Source organism: Engraulis encrasicolus, chromosome 8 (genome assembly GCF_034702125.1).
Source record: "Engraulis encrasicolus isolate BLACKSEA-1 chromosome 8, IST_EnEncr_1.0, whole genome shotgun sequence".
Classification (NCBI taxonomy): domain Eukaryota; kingdom Metazoa; phylum Chordata; class Actinopteri; order Clupeiformes; family Engraulidae; genus Engraulis; species Engraulis encrasicolus.
The window spans coordinates 22,134,411-22,157,366 of NC_085864.1; the positions used below are offsets into that span (position 1 = coordinate 22,134,411).

At 42.6% G+C, this 22,956-nt stretch overlaps 1 protein-coding gene across 1 annotated transcript in view; it reads right to left on the reverse strand.

Moving 5' to 3' along the window:
- Nucleotides 1–22,956, reverse strand: part of zgc:85932 (uncharacterized protein LOC405875 homolog) — a 30,388-nt gene that overhangs the window by 2,399 nt on the left and 5,033 nt on the right. Inside the window, exons 2-17 of the mRNA XM_063204359.1 lie at nt 21,999–22,068; nt 20,319–20,437; nt 17,699–17,832; nt 14,547–14,718; nt 12,109–12,180; nt 11,867–11,958; nt 11,014–11,088; nt 9,500–9,654; nt 7,876–8,033; nt 6,248–6,456; nt 5,703–5,742; nt 4,350–4,430; nt 4,050–4,110; nt 2,246–2,310; nt 1,284–1,352; nt 303–381 (exon numbers count right to left, since the gene is read on the reverse strand). Coding sequence (XP_063060429.1) covers nt 303–381; nt 1,284–1,352; nt 2,246–2,310; nt 4,050–4,110; nt 4,350–4,430; nt 5,703–5,742; nt 6,248–6,456; nt 7,876–8,033; nt 9,500–9,654; nt 11,014–11,088; nt 11,867–11,958; nt 12,109–12,180; nt 14,547–14,718; nt 17,699–17,832; nt 20,319–20,437; nt 21,999–22,068 — 1,651 coding nt within the window. The remainder of the gene's footprint in view (nt 1–302; nt 382–1,283; nt 1,353–2,245; nt 2,311–4,049; nt 4,111–4,349; nt 4,431–5,702; nt 5,743–6,247; nt 6,457–7,875; nt 8,034–9,499; nt 9,655–11,013; nt 11,089–11,866; nt 11,959–12,108; nt 12,181–14,546; nt 14,719–17,698; nt 17,833–20,318; nt 20,438–21,998; nt 22,069–22,956) is intronic.

Sequence of the window (22,956 nt, forward strand, 5' to 3'; positions counted from 1 at the left end):
TCGGCCCTGCGGCCTTCATCAGAGTGTGAACATATTTTCCCTGCAGAATAGCTTTTTATTCGCCATTGTACTACAAAAAAGCAGCCCTTGTTCGGCAAAGCTATCAATAATTCATATAAAAGCTATTATAAAAATACTCAAAAATCCTCACACACCCACACATCCACCTAGATGACAAGATTATATTAGATGTGGAGAAATCAACATGTGTGAAGACAAGCGGGCAATGGAACGTATGCAAGTCGATATACTGACATCTGGTGGTGAATCTGAAAACAGTTATAATGAATAGTGTTTCCAACCTGCACTCATGAGGGCGTGGCTGATCTCTCTGTACTCCAGCGAGTGAGATTTATTGTAGTCGTATCTCATGAAGATGTCCTGCAAAATACAACAATTGGAGACCTAGAACAGCTGGGACACATACCATACTGCCTACTGGCTGACGCGCCCTGATCTGAGATCTAGTATCTGGGATTTATCTAGTATCAGATCAAGTCAGACCTTGTCAGTACAGGTGTTTGTGGTGTTTTAGACCGTGTTGTTAAGATTGTAAAGTTTTCAATTTTGCCATTGTGCTTGATAACTACAGCTCTGGCCAAAATTGAGAGACCACTTCGAAGTTACCAGTATTCTGGTCTTACTATTTATTGGCATGTGTGTCTGTAAAATCAACACTGTTTTTTATTCTATAAACTAATGACAACATTTCCTCTGAATTTCGAATGAAAATAGTAATTTAGAGCATTTATTTCCCAAGTTAACACATTACCATTATGTTGTTTTAAAGTGAATATCATCTTGCTGAAAACATTGTATGTTTTGTGTTATTTTGACCATTTGTAACTTTCTGCAAATAGATGCTCTAAATGACAATATTTTCATTCGAGATTCGGAGGAAATATTGTCCATAGTTTATAGAATGAAACCACAATGTTCATTTTACTGACAAACATACCAATAAGTAGTAAGACCAGAAAAACTGGTAATTTCGAGGTGGTCTCTCAATTTTTGCCAGAACTGTATGTAGCGAACGAATATGTGGCTAGATGTGTGTTGCCTCATAAGAAGTTCCAAAAGTTGCAGTAACTTTAAATCACACAAAATCAATTTGATTCCCCATGTGTACTTGATGTGATTGCAAGAGATGCAATAGTGTACTGCAAACAAAACCTTTTTTTACAAGGTATGATCTGCATCAACTTAATGAGGTACATCCTGTACACGAATGCACACTACACATGCAGTACTATGTAGTAGCTAGAGGGGTGTTGTAGACTTACCGTCCATTTCCTGAGTTTATCCCAGAGAGCTTGAAACTCCTGCCAGTCAAGCTGGGCCAATCCCTGGCTCTATATTTCGTTGTGAGAGTTAAAGAAATGGGTATCTTCACGGGGGTCTTAAAAAAAACCTTGTCATCTATGTTTCAACTAGAAAGGTAATTTATGGCGAAGCTTCTTCAATGACCTCAGCTACCTGTTCGCTTTGGTCTCTGATTTGATCTGAACATACAAGTACAGCCATAAAATGTTATAGCATTGCTAAGCGTTGTTCGTACATGAGCTGTTAAGATGACGTTTCAATGGTGTGAATTTTGTTAGCCTGTATGAATCCATCAATAAGCTGCTGCGTCATTGTTTAAGCTGCAGGGTTCAAAGCATGTGAAAAAAGGCAGTTTACGGCTTTGAAATTATGGTAAATTAACAATTTAGACTAATTAGATTAATGTTATGAAGAGTGAATATAACATTATTCAACAAAAACGATTTGTACCATTTTACTGTCTTTAAATGGCAGGACAAATGGCAAGACAAGAAGAACTGTCGATCATACCATCCTGTACTGTAATTTCTGGCCTATATATCACACTCATATATAGGCCGCATCCAGTCAACTTCAGATTAAAACCATGTAGTACACATACCTCTGGAGCTAACTGCCTTCATTTTGTGCTAGTCACACATAATAATCTACTGTATACATCGCCACATTGCAGTATAAGTCTGAAAGTTCAAAGCATGGGGGGGAAAGTAGTGGCTTAAGATTCAAGATTTGTTTATTACGTCTTATTATAGGTTTGAAACCTATAAAGAGTAAAAATTGTTGTGGGTTTTTTGTGTCCTCAAAAAAGATTAAAAAAGAAAAAAAGAAAAATAGAGGGGGGGGGATGGAAAAGTGCAAAGAAAGTGCCTTGTTGTCTTCAGCATGAATTACGGCAATTACGGCAGCATCAACACAAGGATACATCCATTAGGACGACGAAGCTCTTGCAGTGCTCCAGACACAACTTCTCCTCACTTCCTGCAAGTGCTGGATCACATGAAGAAACAACAGGAAGAGAATCACAGAGAGACATCGTTAACACACGCACGCGCACACACACACACACACACACACACACACACACACACACACACACACACACATACACACACACACACACACACACACACACACACACACACACACACACACACACACACACACACACACACACACACACACACACACTGTTACCACCAGGTGCGGTTCATTTGCTCTCCCTAATTTTGTTGTTCGGCTGCCCCCTAACTTTTGATTGTTGCGCATGCCCATAGCAGGATCCTGAGATGCTGAGGATTTGAGTCCACCTGCGCCTGGAGGCGGTGCTGCATAAGTAGAGGCGATGACCATCCATCTCTCTCGCTCACTTCCGGCTTGCCACTTCCCACTCGTCTGCCCGTTTGTGACCTGCATTTGCCGTCATTTTGTCATTTTGACTTTTTGCAATGGCTTAGACTTTCTCATTCTATGCCTTTACGGCTTTGACCATTTTGTGTTTGATATACTGTAGGAGCGCGGCTCCTCTTTTGTTTATATTGAATCTTGAATCTTGTACCCCTAGACGACTTCATTAAATTACCAACGAGCACCCTTTTCCGTTGCTTTTGAGTCCTTCTATGTTACCGTTTGTAACACACACACACACACACACACACACACACACACACACACACACACACACACACACACACACACACACACACACACACACACACACACACACACACACACACACACACACACACAGGAAGTTTAGCGCAAACCAGAAGAAAATGCCAGTTCTTAAAGAATGGGCACACTTTTCAAAAACTATTTTCAACTGATTTAGATTTTTTTGTAAAAAAAAAAAAAAAAGACAAAATTTCAGCAAAATGTTCTTACAAGAACGAAACTGTACACACAATCACAATTTTTTGTATTTGCTGATTTTTGCATTGTAATTGGTATATGCATAATTATTTCTCAATGGTACTTGTATGTGTAATCCCTTTAACCCCTTAAGGCGCGGCTTTATAAATTCATTGTTACCAGTATGGTAATGACCAAGTCGTGGTGCATTACTAAAGGGCCTGTGTTGTGTCATGGTATTGTAGTGCTATGGTAGTTACATTTCAATGTCTATTACAGCGTGCCTCAGGAGGTACGGCGCGCATTAAGGGGTTAAATCACCCTCTAACGAGACATTGGTCAGTGCTGTATACATTATACATACATCCAGTACAGCAGGGGGGTTTAACCTTTTTCATTCGAAGGGCCACTTCAAATTGCTCCAAGGGCCGTAAACGTCCTCCAAGGGCCGTACTATGAGCCCAAACCAGGATTCTGCCATGTCTTTGCATTAGGTACATGGTTTTACAATACAACAGGGATGGAGAACCTTTCATTTGAAGGGCCACTAGGGCCATAAAAGTCCTCCAAGGGCCGTACTATGAACACAAACCACGATTTTCCCCTGGACTGTAGGCCTATTCTATTGAAGGCAACCACCTTTACAACAGACCCCACATTCTGTAGGTCCCATGAATATAGCTTAATTGTATTGCAAATGGAATTTCTAAGATTCCTTTACAAAATATGTCATATTTCATATGAAGCTGCATAACATTAAAAGGATGTCAGGGGCTGGATAAAACAGCTTCAAGGGCCACAAATGACCCTCGAGACATAGGTTCCCGACCCCTGCAGTACAGTAGAACGCCCCATGCCCTCTCCCCATTCCCACTCACCTCCTCCTTTAATAGCCTCAGTCAGCAGGCTGAACAATTCCGCAGGTTGACACTGTCCGACCTGGAGATGTAAAAAAAACTCAATTATCAGCTGTGCTTGAAAAGAGAAAAAAAACTTTTCTTCACCAAGGCACTCCAAAAAGTATAGTTAAAAATGTCTTTATTATTATGACATGTCCATTAAGGACTTTAAAACTGCCCACACGTAGCGGCAGTTGAGCCTTCAGCTGTGCTTTACTGAGACTACAGAGTGAATATGTTTTTTCTTACTGTTATTGTTTAGATATTTTTTTTGCTTACCTTATTGCAGTGTTTTCTGAAAAGCTGACGGGTATCACTGGGAGATGGAAGAACTGAGGAACCATGAGTTACATAAGTTATCTGGAATCAGATGCAAATCACACATATAACATGTCAGACATCATTTCTCAACATACACTGTATAGAATTTATACTGTAATTTAAATTACAGTCTTTTGAGGTCATGGCAGTGTGTGTGTGTGTGTGTGTGTGTGTGTGTGTGTGTGTGTGTGTGTGTGTGTGTGTGTGTGTGTGTGTGTGTGTGTGTGTGTGTGTGTGTGTGTGTGTGTGTGTGTGTGTGTGTGTGTGTGTGTGTGTGTGTGTGCGTGTGTCTGAAATGTCTGTTTCTCTGATTTAAATGGCACCAGGCCTAAAATTATAATTATTGATGAGAAAAGTATGTAATAAAAAATGTTTTTAAAAAACTTTTTGGCCAAAGGTACTCTGCATCTTCTGCCAGAAGGAAGCAGTTCAAAATAAGAATGTATTCAGAGTGCTGTTTTGATTAATGTCTAAAGATGTTTCCAATAAAGCTTGTAATGTGCCACCCTATTCTGCCCTACAAAGGCAAAGTGCAACAACTACACCAATATTGAAACAAACTGAGAAAAAATGACTTCAAAGCCTTGGTATTAGGTTGGATATTGTAGTTACTGCAAAATTGGACAGAGCAATATCTCAAAAACAGGACTCATTTGAACCATAAGGCCCGCGGTATGCTTGCTGTAGGATACGCGTGCGCATGAGCGCGGTAACTTGCGCAGCTCATGTCAATTTTACGCATGTTAAATACTGCAACCAAACAAGTGCGTTAGGTGCGATATGTTCAAACTCGCTGGAGGTGATGATAAGAAAGACTGCACAGCTCCATAACATACAAGTGCTTCTGGAGAACATGACGATGGTGGCAACTTTTCCAGACCGTCTCGAGCTTGTCCGAAATTACAAACATTCGATTTGCAATCATACTTCCCCGTTGCACTTTGAGAAAAGAGCATGCAAATGTAGAAGTAGCGGTATCTTCTCCTTAACCAGGGAGTCCTTATTTTGTTTTGTTTACAGTCTGTGTTCCCAATTTCCAGATCGCAATGCTGTTCTCTCTGTGCCATGGATGACACTGCCAGTATTTTGCGTGTTGGTCTACTCTACTGCTTTTAAAGCAAGCATGGGCAGTCGGTTGCTCGCGGTGACGCACATAATTTGCGGCTCGCAGCAAGCGTACTGAGGGCTTTAGATTTTGGAGGTGTACTGAAGACCATTTTCAGTCCAAACTCAAGTTTGATGGAAAACAATGAAGTTATTGCACTTTGCCTTTGTAGGGCAGTAGTGTACAGCAAATATATGTGCATTTACCTCAGCAGGGACATCTGCCTCATCAGAGCTGTCCACGGGACTGCAAACAAAGCAGAACCATCAAGAAGTTCGTAGACATTCAACCAATTGACATTTTAAGATGGAATAACACTCTAAAACTGATCCAAGAGCAATGATTGGAAAACTAGCTGTGCAGAGTACAATCCCTCACCACTACTGTACAGTAGCCTATTGTACAGTACTTGATATAGCTATTCACAAGGGTCAATAAATTAACAGAAATCAGTCGAACATTTCAACCATGATATTTTTGTACAGGAGTCAGTTCACATTTCATCACATAACCCCGACTTCAGTGTTGCCAGATTGGGTGGTTTCCCGCCCAATTGGGCTGCTTAGGATGGCCATCTGCCTGTAAATACGGATAAAAAGGGCATTTTGACAGGTTTTTCTGCAGATTTTTGGCCATATGACATCAAAAGAATTTTGTTCAAGTTGTGCGGAATTTAGCGTTTCCAAGCAGGTTTTGAGATATTTTTGGGCTGGAAATCATCAGTCTCATCTGGCAACCCTGCCCGCCTTACTTGGCTTGGTTGCCCTTCTCGGTCAGGACACGCAGCAGGAACTCTCCCTCCCGGTGCGCCTCGGAGGTGGAGGGGATGATGACGTAGCGACCGGGCGCCAGGCGACCACGGATCACCACCTCTCGGCCGGCACTGTACTGCGAGGTGGACAGGACAGGCCTCAGCTGACTCAGGTCCAGCGAAGAGATGCGTTTAGAGTTTGGAGGAGCCTGAGGAGGATGAGATGAAATTGAAAGCCCAACTGGGGCACACAGCACACAAGTGAACACTGCACACTGCACACAATGAAATTGCATTTATGCCTCACCCGTGCAAGGGGGCAGCCCCAAATGGCGACCCAAGAGAGCAGTGCAGCGGGATGGTACCATGCTCAGGGTACCTCAGCCATGGATGAGGATGGGGTGAGCACTAGTCAATTACTCCCCCCACCAACCTGGCGTGTCGGGAGTCGAACCGGCAAACTTTGGGCTACAAGTCTGACACCCAAACTAACCTAACTAGTGTCTTTTCAGAATTCATGCTCTTCCTTTTCCACGAATACTAACAACCACTACCAAAGTCTACGTATGCATTATGACTGGGAATATTGCACTTTTCACTCATGAAAAGGTGGATCTTTTGGTCATACAAGTAAATATTAATTTATTATTTAGTAAATATTCATGAAAATATCAAACTTGGCAATAGGCAGCACAGTTGCAATGAGCAGCAGAGCTGCAATACCTTCTCTGGCCACCATCCTACACAGTGCACCTTAAAAGATGTCCTCTCAATGTCATTTAATTAATATTGCTGTGTTCCCCATTGTTATTGAATGTGTTAGGCGTTGGTCCTGTTTTAAAAAACGTTGCTTTGTTTGCTTTGTTTCAAAACGTTTTTGCAAGCTAGCAAGGTGGCTTGTGAAGAAACGAGAGGGTCTTCCGGGTCTGTGGTGTATCTTCGTCTCTGATTGGCTCCCTCCTCCTGCTCTGCAGAGAGATCGTCTAAGGTTAGAGTCGCCACTTCCCCGGGTGGTACTGCACTATAGGGGCGCCAACGGAGGCGTGCAGGCTCCATTCAGGGCTGTGCTCTTTCGACAGCGACCCCTAGGCGAACTACAGGCATGGAGCGACCAGAGTGAGCAGGCTGTATGTATGAGGCTTTGTGGTCTGTGTGTATCTGAGAGTAGCAACCAGCTGATAACTAAGCTAAACTAGGTTTTGGGCCACCAGGCATTGCTTGTTTTGAAAACAAGCAGAAACAAATTACTCGACATGTTTTTAGAGAAATAGGTCGACATAAACCTTTGTGGATAACGCCTTCTTTCGATGTGACGCAACACAAAAAGGCTTCCGTGATTCACTCGTTTCTCTGCATTGTTTATGTAAATTGGGAAACACCGGGAAACACAGCCAGGCGAGGTGACTCACCGCTATGAAAGCCTTGCATGTGAGTTTAACTTGGGGTGACCGTCTGATTTTCAAAATCAGTGAGTAAAACTGTGTTTTATCGGAAGTTGGCCTTTAAAGTGCTAAGGTGCTGCCACACCATTATTCCGACGACCCCGGTCCAGCACAAGGTCATTGCCCAATCCTTTCGCATCTCTCTACCATTACTATCCTGTCACCCTTGCAAAGTGCATGGAGCACCTTGAAAATGTGCAGGCCAATGAAAAGATGGACTCCTTTCTGTCTCTGGTGCTTCTGCATGAGGGCCACCAGGAAGGAACAGCTGAGTTCCGGATCATCTGGGTCGTCATCCTGCTCCAGCAGAGTCAGCTCGAACTGGGGGTTTCGCCAGTACCACGCTGTGGACACAGACACATGCATAAAAAAGAGGAGAAGAAGAAAAATCTGCACCCCCGAGCTGAGTCTCATTATTTATTTATAAATTTCCACCATGTCCAATGTGTAATTTATAAATAAATAATGAGACCCAGCTCGTGAGGGCAGATTTTTCCTCTTCTGTAGCCTCTTATTGCAGATGGGGTCGCCGGCGGGCCTATTACTATTGCAGAAAATACTCAACGACATCATAACAACATTGCTATGACAGAACTGAGAGCCTTAAGTAACATATTAAGAGATAGCCATACAATTTTGGTGACAGTAAGTAAGGTAATAGCATAGGCTCTGCGCAAAGGGGTTAAGTTAGTAGCTTTTTCCGCACACACAAGGTTATTAATATTACTCCTGAAGTTGAGTGCACCCTCTGATAAACTTGAACACAGACACATGCCCATATACAGTATAAAGTACAGTAGTGTTTCTCAACGGGGGCGGTACAGCCCCCCAGGGGGCGTTGGGGAGCTCTAGGGGGGCGTTGAGAGGGAAACGGCTGAAAGGGGGTGGTGCTTATTTGCCATTGGGGAGCATTAATCAGTTTTTTTTAATACTAAGGGGGCGTTGTCAGGCTCATGATGAGGTCATGGGGGCGTTGGGAGGGTTGTGATGAGGCCATGGGGGCGTTGGGAGGGTTGTGATGAGGCCATGGGGGCGTTGGGAGGGTTGTGATGAGGCCATGGGGGCGTTGGGAGGGTTGTGATGAGGCCATGGGGGCGTTGGGAGGGTTTGTGATGAGGTCATGGGGGCGTTGGGAGGGTTGTGATGAGGCCATGGGGGCGTTGGGAGGGTTGTGATGAGGCCATGGGGGCGTTGGGAGGGTTGTGATGAGGCCATGGGGGCGTTGGGAGGGTTGTGATGAGGCCATGGGGGCGTTGGGAGGGTTGTGATGAGGCCATGGGGGCGTTGGGAGGGTTGTGATGAGGCCATGGGGGCGCTTGTTCAAAAAAGGTTGAGAACCACTGAAGTACAGTAAACTACAAACACGGGGGCGCTGTGGCACATACCGGCCCCCGATATTATTTTAATGCTATGTAGTGTAGTTTTTCACATGAAATATGTCACGTTTTGTTAAGAATTCTTTGAAATTACATTTGCAATACAATTTACCCGTTAGCGCAGAGCCTATGTTATAACCTTACTGTCACCAAAATTGTAATGGCTATGTCTTAATCTGTTACTTAAGGCTCTCAGTAATGTAATAGCAATGTTGTTATGATGTAGTTGAGTATTTTTAGCAAATAGTGAATAGGCCCACCGGCGACCCCATCTGCAGTAAGAGGCTACGTTATGATATCAGGGGACCTAGTGAAAGTGGGGTCCGACTTCAATTTAGGCCTAAAAGTCTGAATAAGCCCACGAATGAACTCATTCTGCCAAACAGCCATTTTAGATGCACAATGCAGAATGCAGAAAGCCAGTGCGTTCTTACCCCCTCTGTGAGGACCGCCAGCAGACTTGTAAGCCTTCCACTGCCCCTGGTGCATGGTGCAGTGCCAGGGCCTCTCAGCCAAGCTCAACGTGTCATCACTAAGGTGGCAGATCTCCATCATGTCAAAATTCTGACGAAAGTCTGAGAGGGACATCCTGAGAAAGAGAGAGAGAGAGAGAGAGAGAGAGAGAGAGAGAGAGAGAGAGAGAGAGAGAGAGAGAGAGAGAGAGAGAGAGAGTTAGTTCTCTACTTCCCTTGTAAAGATCTGGTTAAACTCAGGAAGTGTAAGTAAGGCTGCCATGGTCCTCAAAGCATGAGTCCCTGTGCACAACCAGTGTGCAGGTGCTGGTGATGTGCAGTCCAAGTTATCCAAGTAAAAGGGGGATAAATCATAACACACTGGTCTTCTTTTGCTGATAGCTTATTACGTGAACAACACGTTTCGCTGCCTCAGCCCTCTTTTACCATACATATAAAGAACTGGAGTTTATAGTTAGTTTCAACATCTATAGTTTCGGTAACACTTTATTTTAGGGATACATCTATAAACACTAATGCATACAATGTTTCTGTATAAGTGCCTTGTAAGGCATGTACAAAGCAAAATCAAACATTTGTTAGGCATGTATACGCAAATGTCTTGTTCATGCACAAAAAGGGATTTATTACCAATTTAACCTTAGTAAGGACCTAGTAGGTCTTCGCATTTGCTCAGTACTTAGTACATGCCTTACAAGGTACTTATGCAGCCATTAACATTGTATGTATTAGTGTTAATAGATGTATCCCTAAAATAAAGTGTTACCATAATTTCAATATCTCTTCTGGCCACAATCATACATGATCTAATTCAAAATCAATTTTGTCATATATCTGCTTGTTTATGCACTATAAACTGGAAAGGCAGGGTTGTGCACTGATTGCATTGATTTGCGCAGCACTTATGTTATAACTGCACTGTCACCAAAATTGTAATGGTTATGTCTTAATCTGTTACTTAAGGCTGTCAGTACTGTCATAGCAATGTTGTTATGATGTAGTTGAGTGTTTTCAGCAAATAGTGAATAGGCCCGCCGGCGACCCCATCTGCAGTAAGAGGCTACGTCTTTAACGCAGGATGCCAGTCACCAGCATCAGTCATTTTCAGTCGAATATTTTGCAGGATATCATGGTTTTTCATGAAAATGAATGTTGCACTTATCTGGAGCTAAATGGAAGTTTGTCTACTCTATGTGTGCATTTGTAGTAAAGTTCATGCTGTATACAATGGAAAGAGTGACAATTAAATTAACGTGTTTGTGAAATTTGCCTTGCCTAGAAGTTTGCCTGGTTTGATACCCCTGATGCATACAATGGAAAGAGTGGAAATTAAATGAGAGTGGAAGATTGCGCTGGTCCATTGGTCATGACTGGCCCACTCTGCATTTGAGTTAAACACCCCTGATGTTGACAATGGAAAGAGGGGAATATGGAAAGAGTGGAAATGAAATGAAAGTGAAAGAGATGAGACTAACCAGAACTCTCCATCCTCTTTATTCACCCTCTGGATTCGTCTCTGCTCCTCAGCGGGAACCTCATTCCATTCTCTCCTGCCCCAAAAACAACACACACAAATGACAATCACACATAAATACACACATGTAAAATCACACACACGTGCGCGCACGCACACACACACACACACACACACACACACACACACACACACACACACACACACACACACACACACGCACACACATCCCTGGTCTCAGGTTTGCACTGATTTTATCACGAGCCTGCAATCTCTTACAGTGCTGCTCAGTATGGCTGACCATTTCTCTAAAACATTGAGCATGATTGCATGCACATCAATACCTTTTCTGTCAGGTTTATTATCCTGTTTCTGGAGTATGACGCATATGCAAGTGCCTGGTCATGTACATCAATGGTGTAGTCTATGTAGAACGCGGGTATATGGAGTATACCCACTTCAAAATTTCAGGGATTTCATTATACCCACTTAAAATTGATTGATCCATTATTTAGAATAGCACAAATATATACTGTATACCCACTTCAAAAAATGCTAAAATATACAGTATAGCCACCATAAAAAGTAGACTACACCACTGATGTACATGGAATTACTTATCTGTTTATTGCAGGAATCGGTTGATGAGAAGTCTGATTAGCACAGATTTTTGGCTAATAAACAAATTGCTCAGGACGTGTGTCGTGAACACCTTAAACGGGTTAAGTGCCGTTCTTCTATCATAAGCAACCATTTTGGACCATTTTGTGTCACAGCTTTTCTCAATTGCTCAATTGAACTCACACCAACTAGGCAGCATCATGTTAAAATAAAAATGGCATGCATAAACCGACCCCCTGATGTCGCTCCACGCTCCGTCCCACTCCGCCTTCCCCCAGGGGTTCTGCAGACGCACCAGCTGTACGGGGCCCGACCTGGTATGGACCTGATGGGAGCAGAACTCTAAATTACATGTAACACTTGCCAACCAACCGGCCAAATGCACGTGGGACGCATTCTACAATAATACAACTAGTTTCTTGTCATGTTGTGCAAAATAACATCATATTATTGAAGTTGATGTGGTCATCAATACCTTCTCCAGACAGGTGAGGGAGTAAGCATGTCTCATTAGAATCCCAAACGGGTTCCTCTCCACCATTGCTCCCTGTAGGGAGAACAATAAAACAGAATGGAATAGAACAAAATAGAATAGAATAGAACAGAACAGAACAGAACAGAACATAGCAGCATAGCATAGCATAGCATAGAATAGAATAGAATAGAGCAGAACAGAAGAGAATATTACTAAATTTATTGTCCTGCAAGCATGAAATCGGTCCTTAGTCTCACTCTATAAAAAACATAGGTCCTGCTGTATATTGGTGTATGCTTTTTTTTCCATTACACAAAAACATAAACACATAGACATAGGCTACATAGATTATTTATAACATCATCATCTATCCCGTCCATCCAGTCGTCCTCCCCCAAAGCATATTATATACAGGTCAAGCACCAGCTCCAGTCTCTTGTTCTTGACTACGCTACACCTGCCTACTTTTTCCATTGTTGACCAAGGACCATGATATAGGCTATTGACTCTGCACAATTCTCCATCTTATGTATGGATTGAATGTTTTGAAAACTGCAGGATTTTGTTTTTATTCGCAGAATACCAAATGTACCAGATTTTTTTCTATACAGCAGTACGACACCTTAATTTCCCTCAGGATTAAATAAAAAGTACTCTACTCTACTCCACTTTTCTACTCTACTCTACTCTACTGATACTGTATGTTTGTCCTTGCTATGTGTGCTCTGTAACACCAGGGGGCAGCATGGGGATTCCCAGGCTAACATGATACAAGGGCAACATGACAACAATACCCGAGTGCTAGTGCTATGTCTCAGATGGCACACTTGTGCACTTCGGGCACTATGTTTCAGTGTTTCTTTATTTTAAAAAGATTTTTTGGGGTCTTTTTCAACTTTATTTGATTGGACAGTGTGAAAGGTGGACAGGCAGGGAATTGGGAGAGAGACAGGAAGGGGTCAGCAAAATGACCCAGGCCAGGAATCGAACCCGGGTCAGCCGCATGGCAGGCGAGTGCCCTACCGGTTGCCCACGGCAGGGCCATGTTTCAGTGTTTCAATGCGTGATAAATACGCCATACGCACTGAAAGATGAACACCGAAGTGCACAAGTGTACCATTTGAGATCCGGCATAGCACACAAAGCCACTGGATTAGACCAAGACAGCTGGATGAATGGGTTACATATTTGGCCCAGTTTAGTAACCTTAATCCCTTTGCCCAGAGCCCATGTTATATACTTACTGTCACCTAAATTGTAATGGCTATGTCTTAATCTGTTACTTAAGGCTCTTGGTAATGTCACAGCAATGTTGTTATGATATAGTTGAGTATTTTCAGCCAATAGGCCCACTAGCGACCCCGTCTGCACAAAGAGGCTATGGATGGTTGATATGCAGTATGTTACATTCGTGGTTCCCAACCTTTTTTTCCTGCTGGCCCCCTTTTTGGACCTAAGATTGTTTTCACGACTCAAGGATGACTACTAGTGACAGTGACCAGTCAGCAAAAAAACGTAATGGACAAGTGCACTATTTTGAACATAAAGCCCCTTTTCTGGGTTGTTTGCAATGTCCGCTCACTGTTTTCTAAATATTTGCTGCTGTCTCCATTATTTTGCTAATTTAGATTTTCTCTCAATTGGCTTTACAATGCCGTTTATGGGCATGTCGAAATATCTTCTTAAAAACACTTTATGTATGCACCTCACTAAGTGGTTATTAGGGGTGGTACGGTTGACAAAATTCACGGTTCGGTTCATATCACGGTGTCAAGGTCACGGTTTTCGGTTCTCTACGGTTCTTTTTTTTAGTTCATGATAAATGATGCACTGGGAATATTAAACAATATTTATATAACTGCAGTTATAAAGTGATGTATAGGCTTATAATAGGCTTATTGTATAGGCTCATAATGTGAAAATGGTGTGATTTTAATTGTGTCATCCTCTGATTGGTCTTATACGCAAATGTTTTAATCAGAGAGACTGGATGAGATACTCCTAGAATGTCTGTTTTACATATTTTTCTGAGAAGTACATGAATTGCGGTTTGCGATGGATGGCACGGTTCGGTTCGGTATGTGTGTGAATTGTACGGTTTCGGTTTTCGGTGCGGTTTATGCCATCCCTAGTGGTTAGGGGTGCTTCCTGGCATTCCCTAACAATTTCCAAGGCGGAATATGGCTTATGTAAAGAAAAACAGAAGCCATGTTTCGCCACAAAAATTGTTATGGAATACCAGTGAATACCCCTGAACGCTGGGTAAGTTGCACAGTCTTGACAAAATCCAAATTAGCCAAATAACAAAGACATGAACATGAACATGAAATAAATGGTGAGGAGGACTCTAAAACCTTGGAGAAAACTCAGAAAAGGAGCTTAATGTTGAAAATAGTGCACTTTTACTGTAACGTCAAAGCCCTGACTGTAGTACATACCTGAGTGTTTGCACAGTTAATAAGAGCCCCTTTGACCAAAAGGGGTTTCAGGAAGCCTCCGAGGTCTCTGGGAAGGCCAGACACCTGGAAGACCTCCGTAACGCCTCCCGTCATGTCCACCATGGCCTCATGGGGGAAACCCATGTTCAGGGCCTGGTAGCCTCCCTTCAGTCTGCAAGAGGTTAGAGGTTAGAGAGTTCCATGTTCAGGGCCTGGTAGCCTCCCTGTCTGCAACAGGTCAAAGATCTAGTTTTAGTACTTTATGTCCAACATTTATATGGCCAGTTTGCATATGTCATCTTTTCCAGGGTAGTATAACTTTGTCTAGGAATAGAAAGGCATTCCGATGGCATCAAAATATTTCATGATTTCAATGCAAAACAAACAGCCTAATAGGTCATCAGCTGGGAAAATTAGGCCTTTCGTCCTACCGCACTTTTCTCTGTGGATTACTGACCAGAAGCCCTATTGGAAGAAATTAAAACATGGGCCACGTCAATTTTTGCTCAGAACTCAATATGGCCACCATTTTCCAAAATGACTTGTTTTCATGCATTATTACATTGTACTATAAGGTGATATTCATGAACGATTAACTACTTTCAGCACTATTCTGTCCTATTTCCTTACATACATGTTTACAAAGGTTGACTAAACTAAAACAAATGAAAATACAGTTGGCCACCTTGCAATATCCAAAGGAAAGTGCTGAAAATAATGATTGAAATGCACATAGAGTGTCTATGGCTGGGAAAATTAGGCCTATTGTCCTGTCAGGGTTTTCACAGTGGATTACAGACCAGAAGGCCTATTGAAAAAGATTCACCAGCTGGTTGCCATCTCAAATGTGCTCCAAAATCCAAAATGTTCTCTGTTTTTCAGAATGGCAGACTTTCATATATATTTTTCTCAATACTGTAAGACCATGATTATCAATAAAGACAACCTATTTTCAGTGAAATTCTGTCCTATCTCCTATCTACAGACGTGAGTACAAAGGTTGGCAACAGAATGGTGTAAATATATATCTTGCCCCTTTGAAATATCCTAAGCATTGTTGTCAGAAAATGACTGAATTACACATACACAGTTGACTGCTGAAAAAAGGCTATTGACCTGCCAAACTTTTCACATTAGATTACTGACCAAAAATGTTTCAGGGCCTACATTTTTTCGCATAAAGCAAGAGTGAGTGTGCGTGCGTGTGTGCCCACGCGTATCCCCCGCTCATCTTTCCCCTGCTCTACGGTGTCTTTCCCCCCCACACTATTCTGCCTCCCCCACCCCCTCACTCATCTCCCCCCACACACTATTCTGCCCCCCAACCCCTCAATCACCCCCCCACTATTCTGCCCCCCCACGCTCACTCCCCCTGACTCATTCTCCCCCCACCCCCCCACAAAATACTCGCCCACCCCCCATCCAATGTGAAAAGTTTGGCAGGTCAACCCCCCCCCCCCGACTCAACTTAACCCCCTCCACACACACACACACACACTATTCTGCCCCCCTGAACGCCACACACTATTCCCCCCCACCACCTCACTCATCCCCCCACACACATATTCTAAGTCTACCCCCCACACCCCCTAATTCAAACCCGACTCATTACCCCCCACCCCCCACTCTGCCCCCCTTACCCCCGCTCCACCCCTCATTCATCCTCCCGCTCCTCCACATCATTCGGGCCCCCCTCCCCCCCCCCCCCCCCCCCCCCCAACACACACTCACACCCGGTCTACTGTGTCTATGTCAGTGTATGTAAACAAGCACACTGGCCACACACACTTGAGAAAAGCGCACTCAGGCACACACACACAAACACAAACACAAACACAAACGGTGGGGGGAGAATGAGTCAGGAGGGGTGAGCGTGGGGGGCAGAATGGTGGGGGGTAGGGGTGAGTGAGGGGTCGGGGGGCAGATTTGCATGGGTGGGATGAGTGAGGGGGTTGGGGAGGCAGAATAGTGTGTGGGGGGGGGGGGTGGGTGGGGCAGAATAGTGTGTGGGGGGGGGATGAGTGAGGGGGTGGGGGAGGCAGAATAGTGTGTGAAAGACACTGTAGAGCAGGGGAAAAACCCTTGTTTTATGCAAAAAAAATGTAGGCCTGAAAAAATGTTGGTCAGTAATCTAATGTGAAAAGTTTGGCACTTCAATAGCCTTTTTTTCAGCAGTCAACTGTGTATGTGTAATTCAGTCATTTTCTGACAACAATGCTTAGGATATTTCAAAGGGGCAAGATATATATTTACATCATTCTGTTGCCAACCTTTGTACTCACGTCTGTAGATAGGAGATAGGACCGAATATCACTGGAAATAGGTTGTCTTTATTGATAACCATGGTCTTACAGTATTGAGAAAAAATATATATGAAAGTCTGCCATTCTGAAAAACAGAGAACATTTTGGATTTTGGAGCACATTTGAGATGGCAACCAGCTGGTGAATCTTTTTCAATAGGCCTTCTGGTCTGTAATCCACTGTGAAAACCCTGACAGGACAAAAGGCCTAATTTCCCCAGCCATAGACACTCTATGTGCATTTCAATCATTATTTTCAGCACTTTCCTTTGGATATTGCAAGGTGGCCAACTTTATTTTCATTTGTTTTAGTTTAGTCAACCTTTGTGATGTATGTATGTAAGGAAATAGGACATAATAGTGCTGAAAGTAGTTAATCATTCATGAATATCACCTTATAGTACAATGTAATAATGCATGAAAACAAGTCATTTTGGAAAATGGTGTCCATATTGAATTCTGAGCAAAAATTGACGTGGCCCCATGTTTTAATTTCTTCCAATAGGGCTTCTGGTCGGTAATCCACAGAGAAAAGTGCGGTAGGACGAAAGGCCTAATTTTCCCAGCTGATGACCTGTCTATAATGAGTGAGAACACAACTTAACTGTTATACAGTAAGAGTATATGGTAAGAAGTGGAAATTGATTCATAATTACTTAATAAAGGCAGCATTTAGGTTCATGAGACAAATGTGGGTATATTAGAGCTGAATAAGATTGAAAGTATTAAAATGAAAAGAAAAAAAACAGTAGTCTAACTTTGAAAATACTTATAAGATGGAAATAAATCATCCATCCTAACATCGAATCAATCAATAATATGATGAAAAAACAACAACATCCGCCCTAACTTTGCATAGGCTTTCTCCAGAAGAGGAGTCCAGAACTCGTTGCCTTGGGCGGAACGCAGGTAGATGAGTTGGCCATCTTTAGTGGGCAGCAGGTCATCAATCTTCACATCCTTCCACTTCCCATACTGCCAAAACTGAACCACAGACAGGCAGACAGGAAGACAGACAGACAGGCAAACAGACAGACATGTAGGCAGACAGACAGACAGACAGACAGACAGGCAGAAAGACACACAGACAGAAAGACACACAAAACCGACCAACCATCAATCCTCATATTCATCCAATACATCCAACAGCTAACACTGGAAAGACATGCAAAATAGGCAGGCAGGCATATATAGAAATATAGATACACTGTATGTAAGGGATAACAGCCAATGAGGTGTCCCGATATCAAGGGAAATAATGGACGAGGCGGAAGCGTAGTACAGCGTACACACAGATTAGTAGCCAAATTCAGAGATGCAATCGATTATTATAATACATTTATTTACGAATGGGAATATTGTTCGGCTTATTTTTATGTATTTTAGTGTACATACATCTATCTATATATCCCATATCCAACTACTTTTTTATCATAAAGCCGTACTCTCTCATACAATTTCACAGCATTGTACGTGCCAAATTATTCATGCAGAATTTGAATACAGCCTTCGCTGTATACAGTAGTACCTCCTGTAATTCAGCTCTGTGGCTTTTGACCTTTTAATAGGTTCTATGGGACAGCAACCATGGTATTCCCTGCTTCAACTAAAGCATAGGGTTGTTGTGTCTGTGGATATGGGATCTGGGAGAAGAACAGAGATTAGCTTTTCGTTTCACTTCCTGAGGAAGGCTGGAAGGTCGGAAGGCCGAAATGCGTTGCAGTGTTTTTAAAAAAAAAAGTTTTCCATAACCAAGTCATGCATTAAAGGCTTCATATTTCTGATGAATGAGACGTCAACGAGCATGAATTGCTTTTTAGCTCTGCCACTCCAGTCTCTGCTGTGTCTCATTAGCCACACCTGTTTTCACTCGTGCACTCCCATTAACCTGCCAGTTGCACTGCATTCTCTGTTAATCACCCTCAGCATTCATGTTTTTTTGTTTATAACCACGGTGTTGTGAGGAGGGGCAAGACACTGGCAGCCAACCACGTGAGCTAATTTTTTGACAGACAGCGGTTTCCAAAAATCAGAGGTTGAGTTGTACGCAGTCAGGGTCGCGTAGCCAGTAGTTACTTGTCAGACCGTCTGCTAACCAGCACCAGTTACCAGCCTGTCTCTGACTCTTACCTATGAACCGGGACCTGCTCGACTACTGCTCTGATCTCCTGCCCCGGTAATCTTGATCTGCCTTCCGTCTACTCTAAGGTCTAGGTACGAATACTGACTAGCCCTTGACTGTACTGTCGCCTCGTTTCACCTGTTCTGTGGTGTGTTTTTCCCCCAGGACTCCCTGGACCCTCCAACTCCTGAGCTTGCTGCTCTGCTACTGGGGAAACACACACACACACACACACACACACACACACACACACACACACACACACACACACACACACAGAGACGCTTGGAACTCCAGGAACCCCTGGAACCCTCTCCCTCACTACCTTTCCCTCAATCCTTAAATTAACTCTCAAACGTGACTCTTTTGTGGTCTTCGTTCTGTTTGGTGTCTGACACGAGAGTGCCTTGGTATTTTTTTCAATTTTACGGGAGAGATTTGCTTTTGCTTTGTAATTTAGATATAGAGAGTAGTTTTAGTAAAAAAAATACATGTCAAGTGCAGTTTGTTATATATTTAGATGTAGAGAATTAGATTTGTTATTTAAATGTACTGTAAGCAGTGCTGGAGTCAAACAAAGAACTACCTCCCATCCTCTCCTAGGCCTTTTGGGGTGCTTTTCTCAAAACCGAAGTTGCTTACTACATTAGCTACTTTTTTGTTTTCAATACATTTTCCCATTGGCAACTACCGAAGTTGTTAACAGGCTAACAACTTCTCTTTTGAGAAATGCACCCCTTAGCTTCTTGCCTTGGTGTTGCCCTGCTTCTGTGGCAAAAACAAGTAAAGGTGCACTGTGTAAATAAGATGGTGGCCAAAGTAGGTATTGCAACTATGCTGCTCTTTGAAACTGTGCTGTCTACTGCCAAATCTGATCTTTTCTTGAATATTTACTAAATAATGAACTAATATTTACAGATAATAAATAATAATAATATTTACTAGTATGATAAACGTACAGTAAGTTTTGCAGCTAAAAATGCATATGTCTGGAAATTGAAAATGGCAGACCATGGAGAAGACCCCCCTTTTCATGTGAGAAAAATGCCATTTCTGGAACATAAGGTAACATTTCTGAATGGGCACCATGAATTCTGGAAATAAACTCCTTAAAATTCAACAGAGTGCACCTTTAAGTAGGCCTATCCCACGTCAACCAACACAGTGCAACTTTTGGAAGGCTCTTCCCCATTCAACATCCCAATTGCAACTGAGAGAATTGCCTTTGAGTTGCGCTTTTGCAAGATATTGCATAAAAGCTTTAATCGTCAACGACATCGAACCACGAGGCCGGTGGTCACAGAAAAGGAAGAGAGTAAATAGTTTGATTTGCACATTAGTCTCTTACCCGAAAATTGAAGCTTCCATCATAGCCCGTGTGAAAGTTCTGTCCAGGAGGCACCACCTGCTCCAGCAGGGACTGATGCAGAGAGAGGGAGGCAAGTGTGGACAAAAACCAGCAATCATCTGTTTGATACAAGCAGTTTCATTTGTCACATCCACAGAATAAGGCCTACTGAAACTAAAACATGAGGCCTCTGAAATCAGAGGCATGCGGAGTGAATTTAGAGAAACTATTCAAGATTATAAACATTCTGTTGGTTAACCAATAGGCAGCTGAGTTGAACCCAACTAAATTATGGAGCTGATTAAATCAATTTATACAATAGCTACATCTGGTGGAATTATTTAAGAATTTTTGATTGGACGAGGCGCATTCTACATGTCACTAGGAGTGAGGGGGTATCCCCCAACACATCATGGATGATTCTTCACATCTACGCTATTATTAATCACTCCACCTACAAGCATTCTCCACATGGATCAATCAAATCCCACTAATAAAGTCGTTTGCCATCACTCTCACACCACCTCATTAAAATGATGAGTTCGCAAATATAACCACCATATCTGATTGATTTACATTACAGATATCATCTAACAGCCTTATATTAAAATCATGTTGCGATATGCCTTGTTGAGCATGCCATGCAGATAGACAGTAGAACTAGGCCTATCCAAACAACAAAAAGGAGACGCGCCTCGTCTGGTTATGAAAACAAAAGCATGGCACTGCTAGTATGAAAATAGGCACTGCGGCTTTGTGCCTGCAGCAACTCACACCCGTGAGGGCAGGGTGCGATTTGTGGGAAAACCAGAAGGGGGGATATGTTGGAGCTAAATATGTCTTCTGTCGTGTGTGTTTTATTTGGCATTTTAGATATAAGTTATTGCATCTGAGCACAGATTTTGACTAGTTTGGCTGTAGCCTCTTACTGCAGATGGGCCCCTGGAAACACTCAACTACATCATAATAACATTGCATCATAATAACATTGCTATGACAATGCAGAGTCTTAACCCGATAAAACGCGCCGTTATAAATTTGTTGCTATCAGAATGGCAATGGCCGATTCATGTTGTGGCACTGTGTTGTGTCATAGTGGAATAGTACTATGGTAATTAACCTTTCAATGACTATTACAGTGTGCCTCAGATGGTACACTGTGCATTATGGGGCTACATAACCGATTCAGACTTGGTCATTACTAGTGTTGCACCGATACCGATACCAGTATCGGCCGGGGCCCCGATACTGCACTAAAATGGTGGTATCGGTATCGGCCGATACCAACAAATAGGGCACCGATACCATTTACAGATAGTATGACAGTTAAACGGAGCCTTGATCTTAGTTATTTTATATCATAGGTATTTAAAAGTATAAAAAGTTCTACTAGAGTAGGCATCAGCCTGACAAAGCCATAATAGCAATGATGTTACATCCAAGTAGTAGCCTATATAACTTTTCATATATATACTGTATTTAAATTTCGAACAGAGTAGTATCGGTATGGTATCGGTATCGGCCGATACTGCACAATAAGGTATCGGGTATCGGTATCGGGGCTAAAAAATGGTATCGGTGCAACACTAGTCATTACCATTAAGGTGGCAAAAGGGTTATAACAGAGGCTCTGCGTTAAGGGGTTAACTAGGCTTTAGAGAGTTAACTGAGGACACTTACTCAGAACTCCTTGGCAAATATCCATGCGTGTCGCCCCATCCACGATGAACCTGGGGAATGAGGAGATCTCCTGTAGTTACAAAAATCACAAACAAATGCAGACCAATGCAATTATTGAATAGTACTATCACTTTTCAGGTCCTTATGTGCTCATATACAATTCAAGACAATCAAAGACAATTTTCTATTTCATGTGTTACAGACAATAAAGTTTTATCTAATCTAATCTAATCTAATCTAATCTATACATGTGAAAAAACCACAAGTGCAATTTTCAGAAACATATATACAGTACGGGTACTGTATAGCTTTGCTTTGAAGGCAACATCAGAGCAATTGCAACTGATTTCTGATGATTTCCTACCCGAACGCAAACAGCAATGCACAATGAGGATCACAATAAAATAAACACATCATTTCAAAAATATGTTTTAGTAAAATCCCAGTGAAAGTAAAAACCCACCAGGGAAACTCCAACTCGAATTGACATTGTGACATAGCACTCCACAGTACACAAGTGCGGTGGGACAGTACCATGTTCAGTAGGGTGCATCAAACTCCCCCTATGAAAAGATATTGCCTTGGCCCTATAGTAAAAATTTTCTACACCCAGTAAAAACACACTGTGTAAAATATTTTGGATGAAGTCTACCGGGGCCACCAGCCCCATGAAAATAGAAAATAATGGTGATAGTCAAAATCTTGGAATAGAAACAGGGCTGGACTGGCCATCTGGCATAGCGGGTATTTCCCGGTGGGCCCTGCACCCTCATGGGCCCCCTCTTTTTTTAACATTACTGACAATAGGGGCCCACCGGTGAGTTAGTTCTCCGCCACTTATAATAATGAGGGGGGCCCCTTAACTCCAAAAGTGCCCGGGCCCTATTCATCCCCCAGACCAGCCATGAATAGAAATGGACATTTCGGTGCATCAAGCTCCCAATAAAAACATATCGCC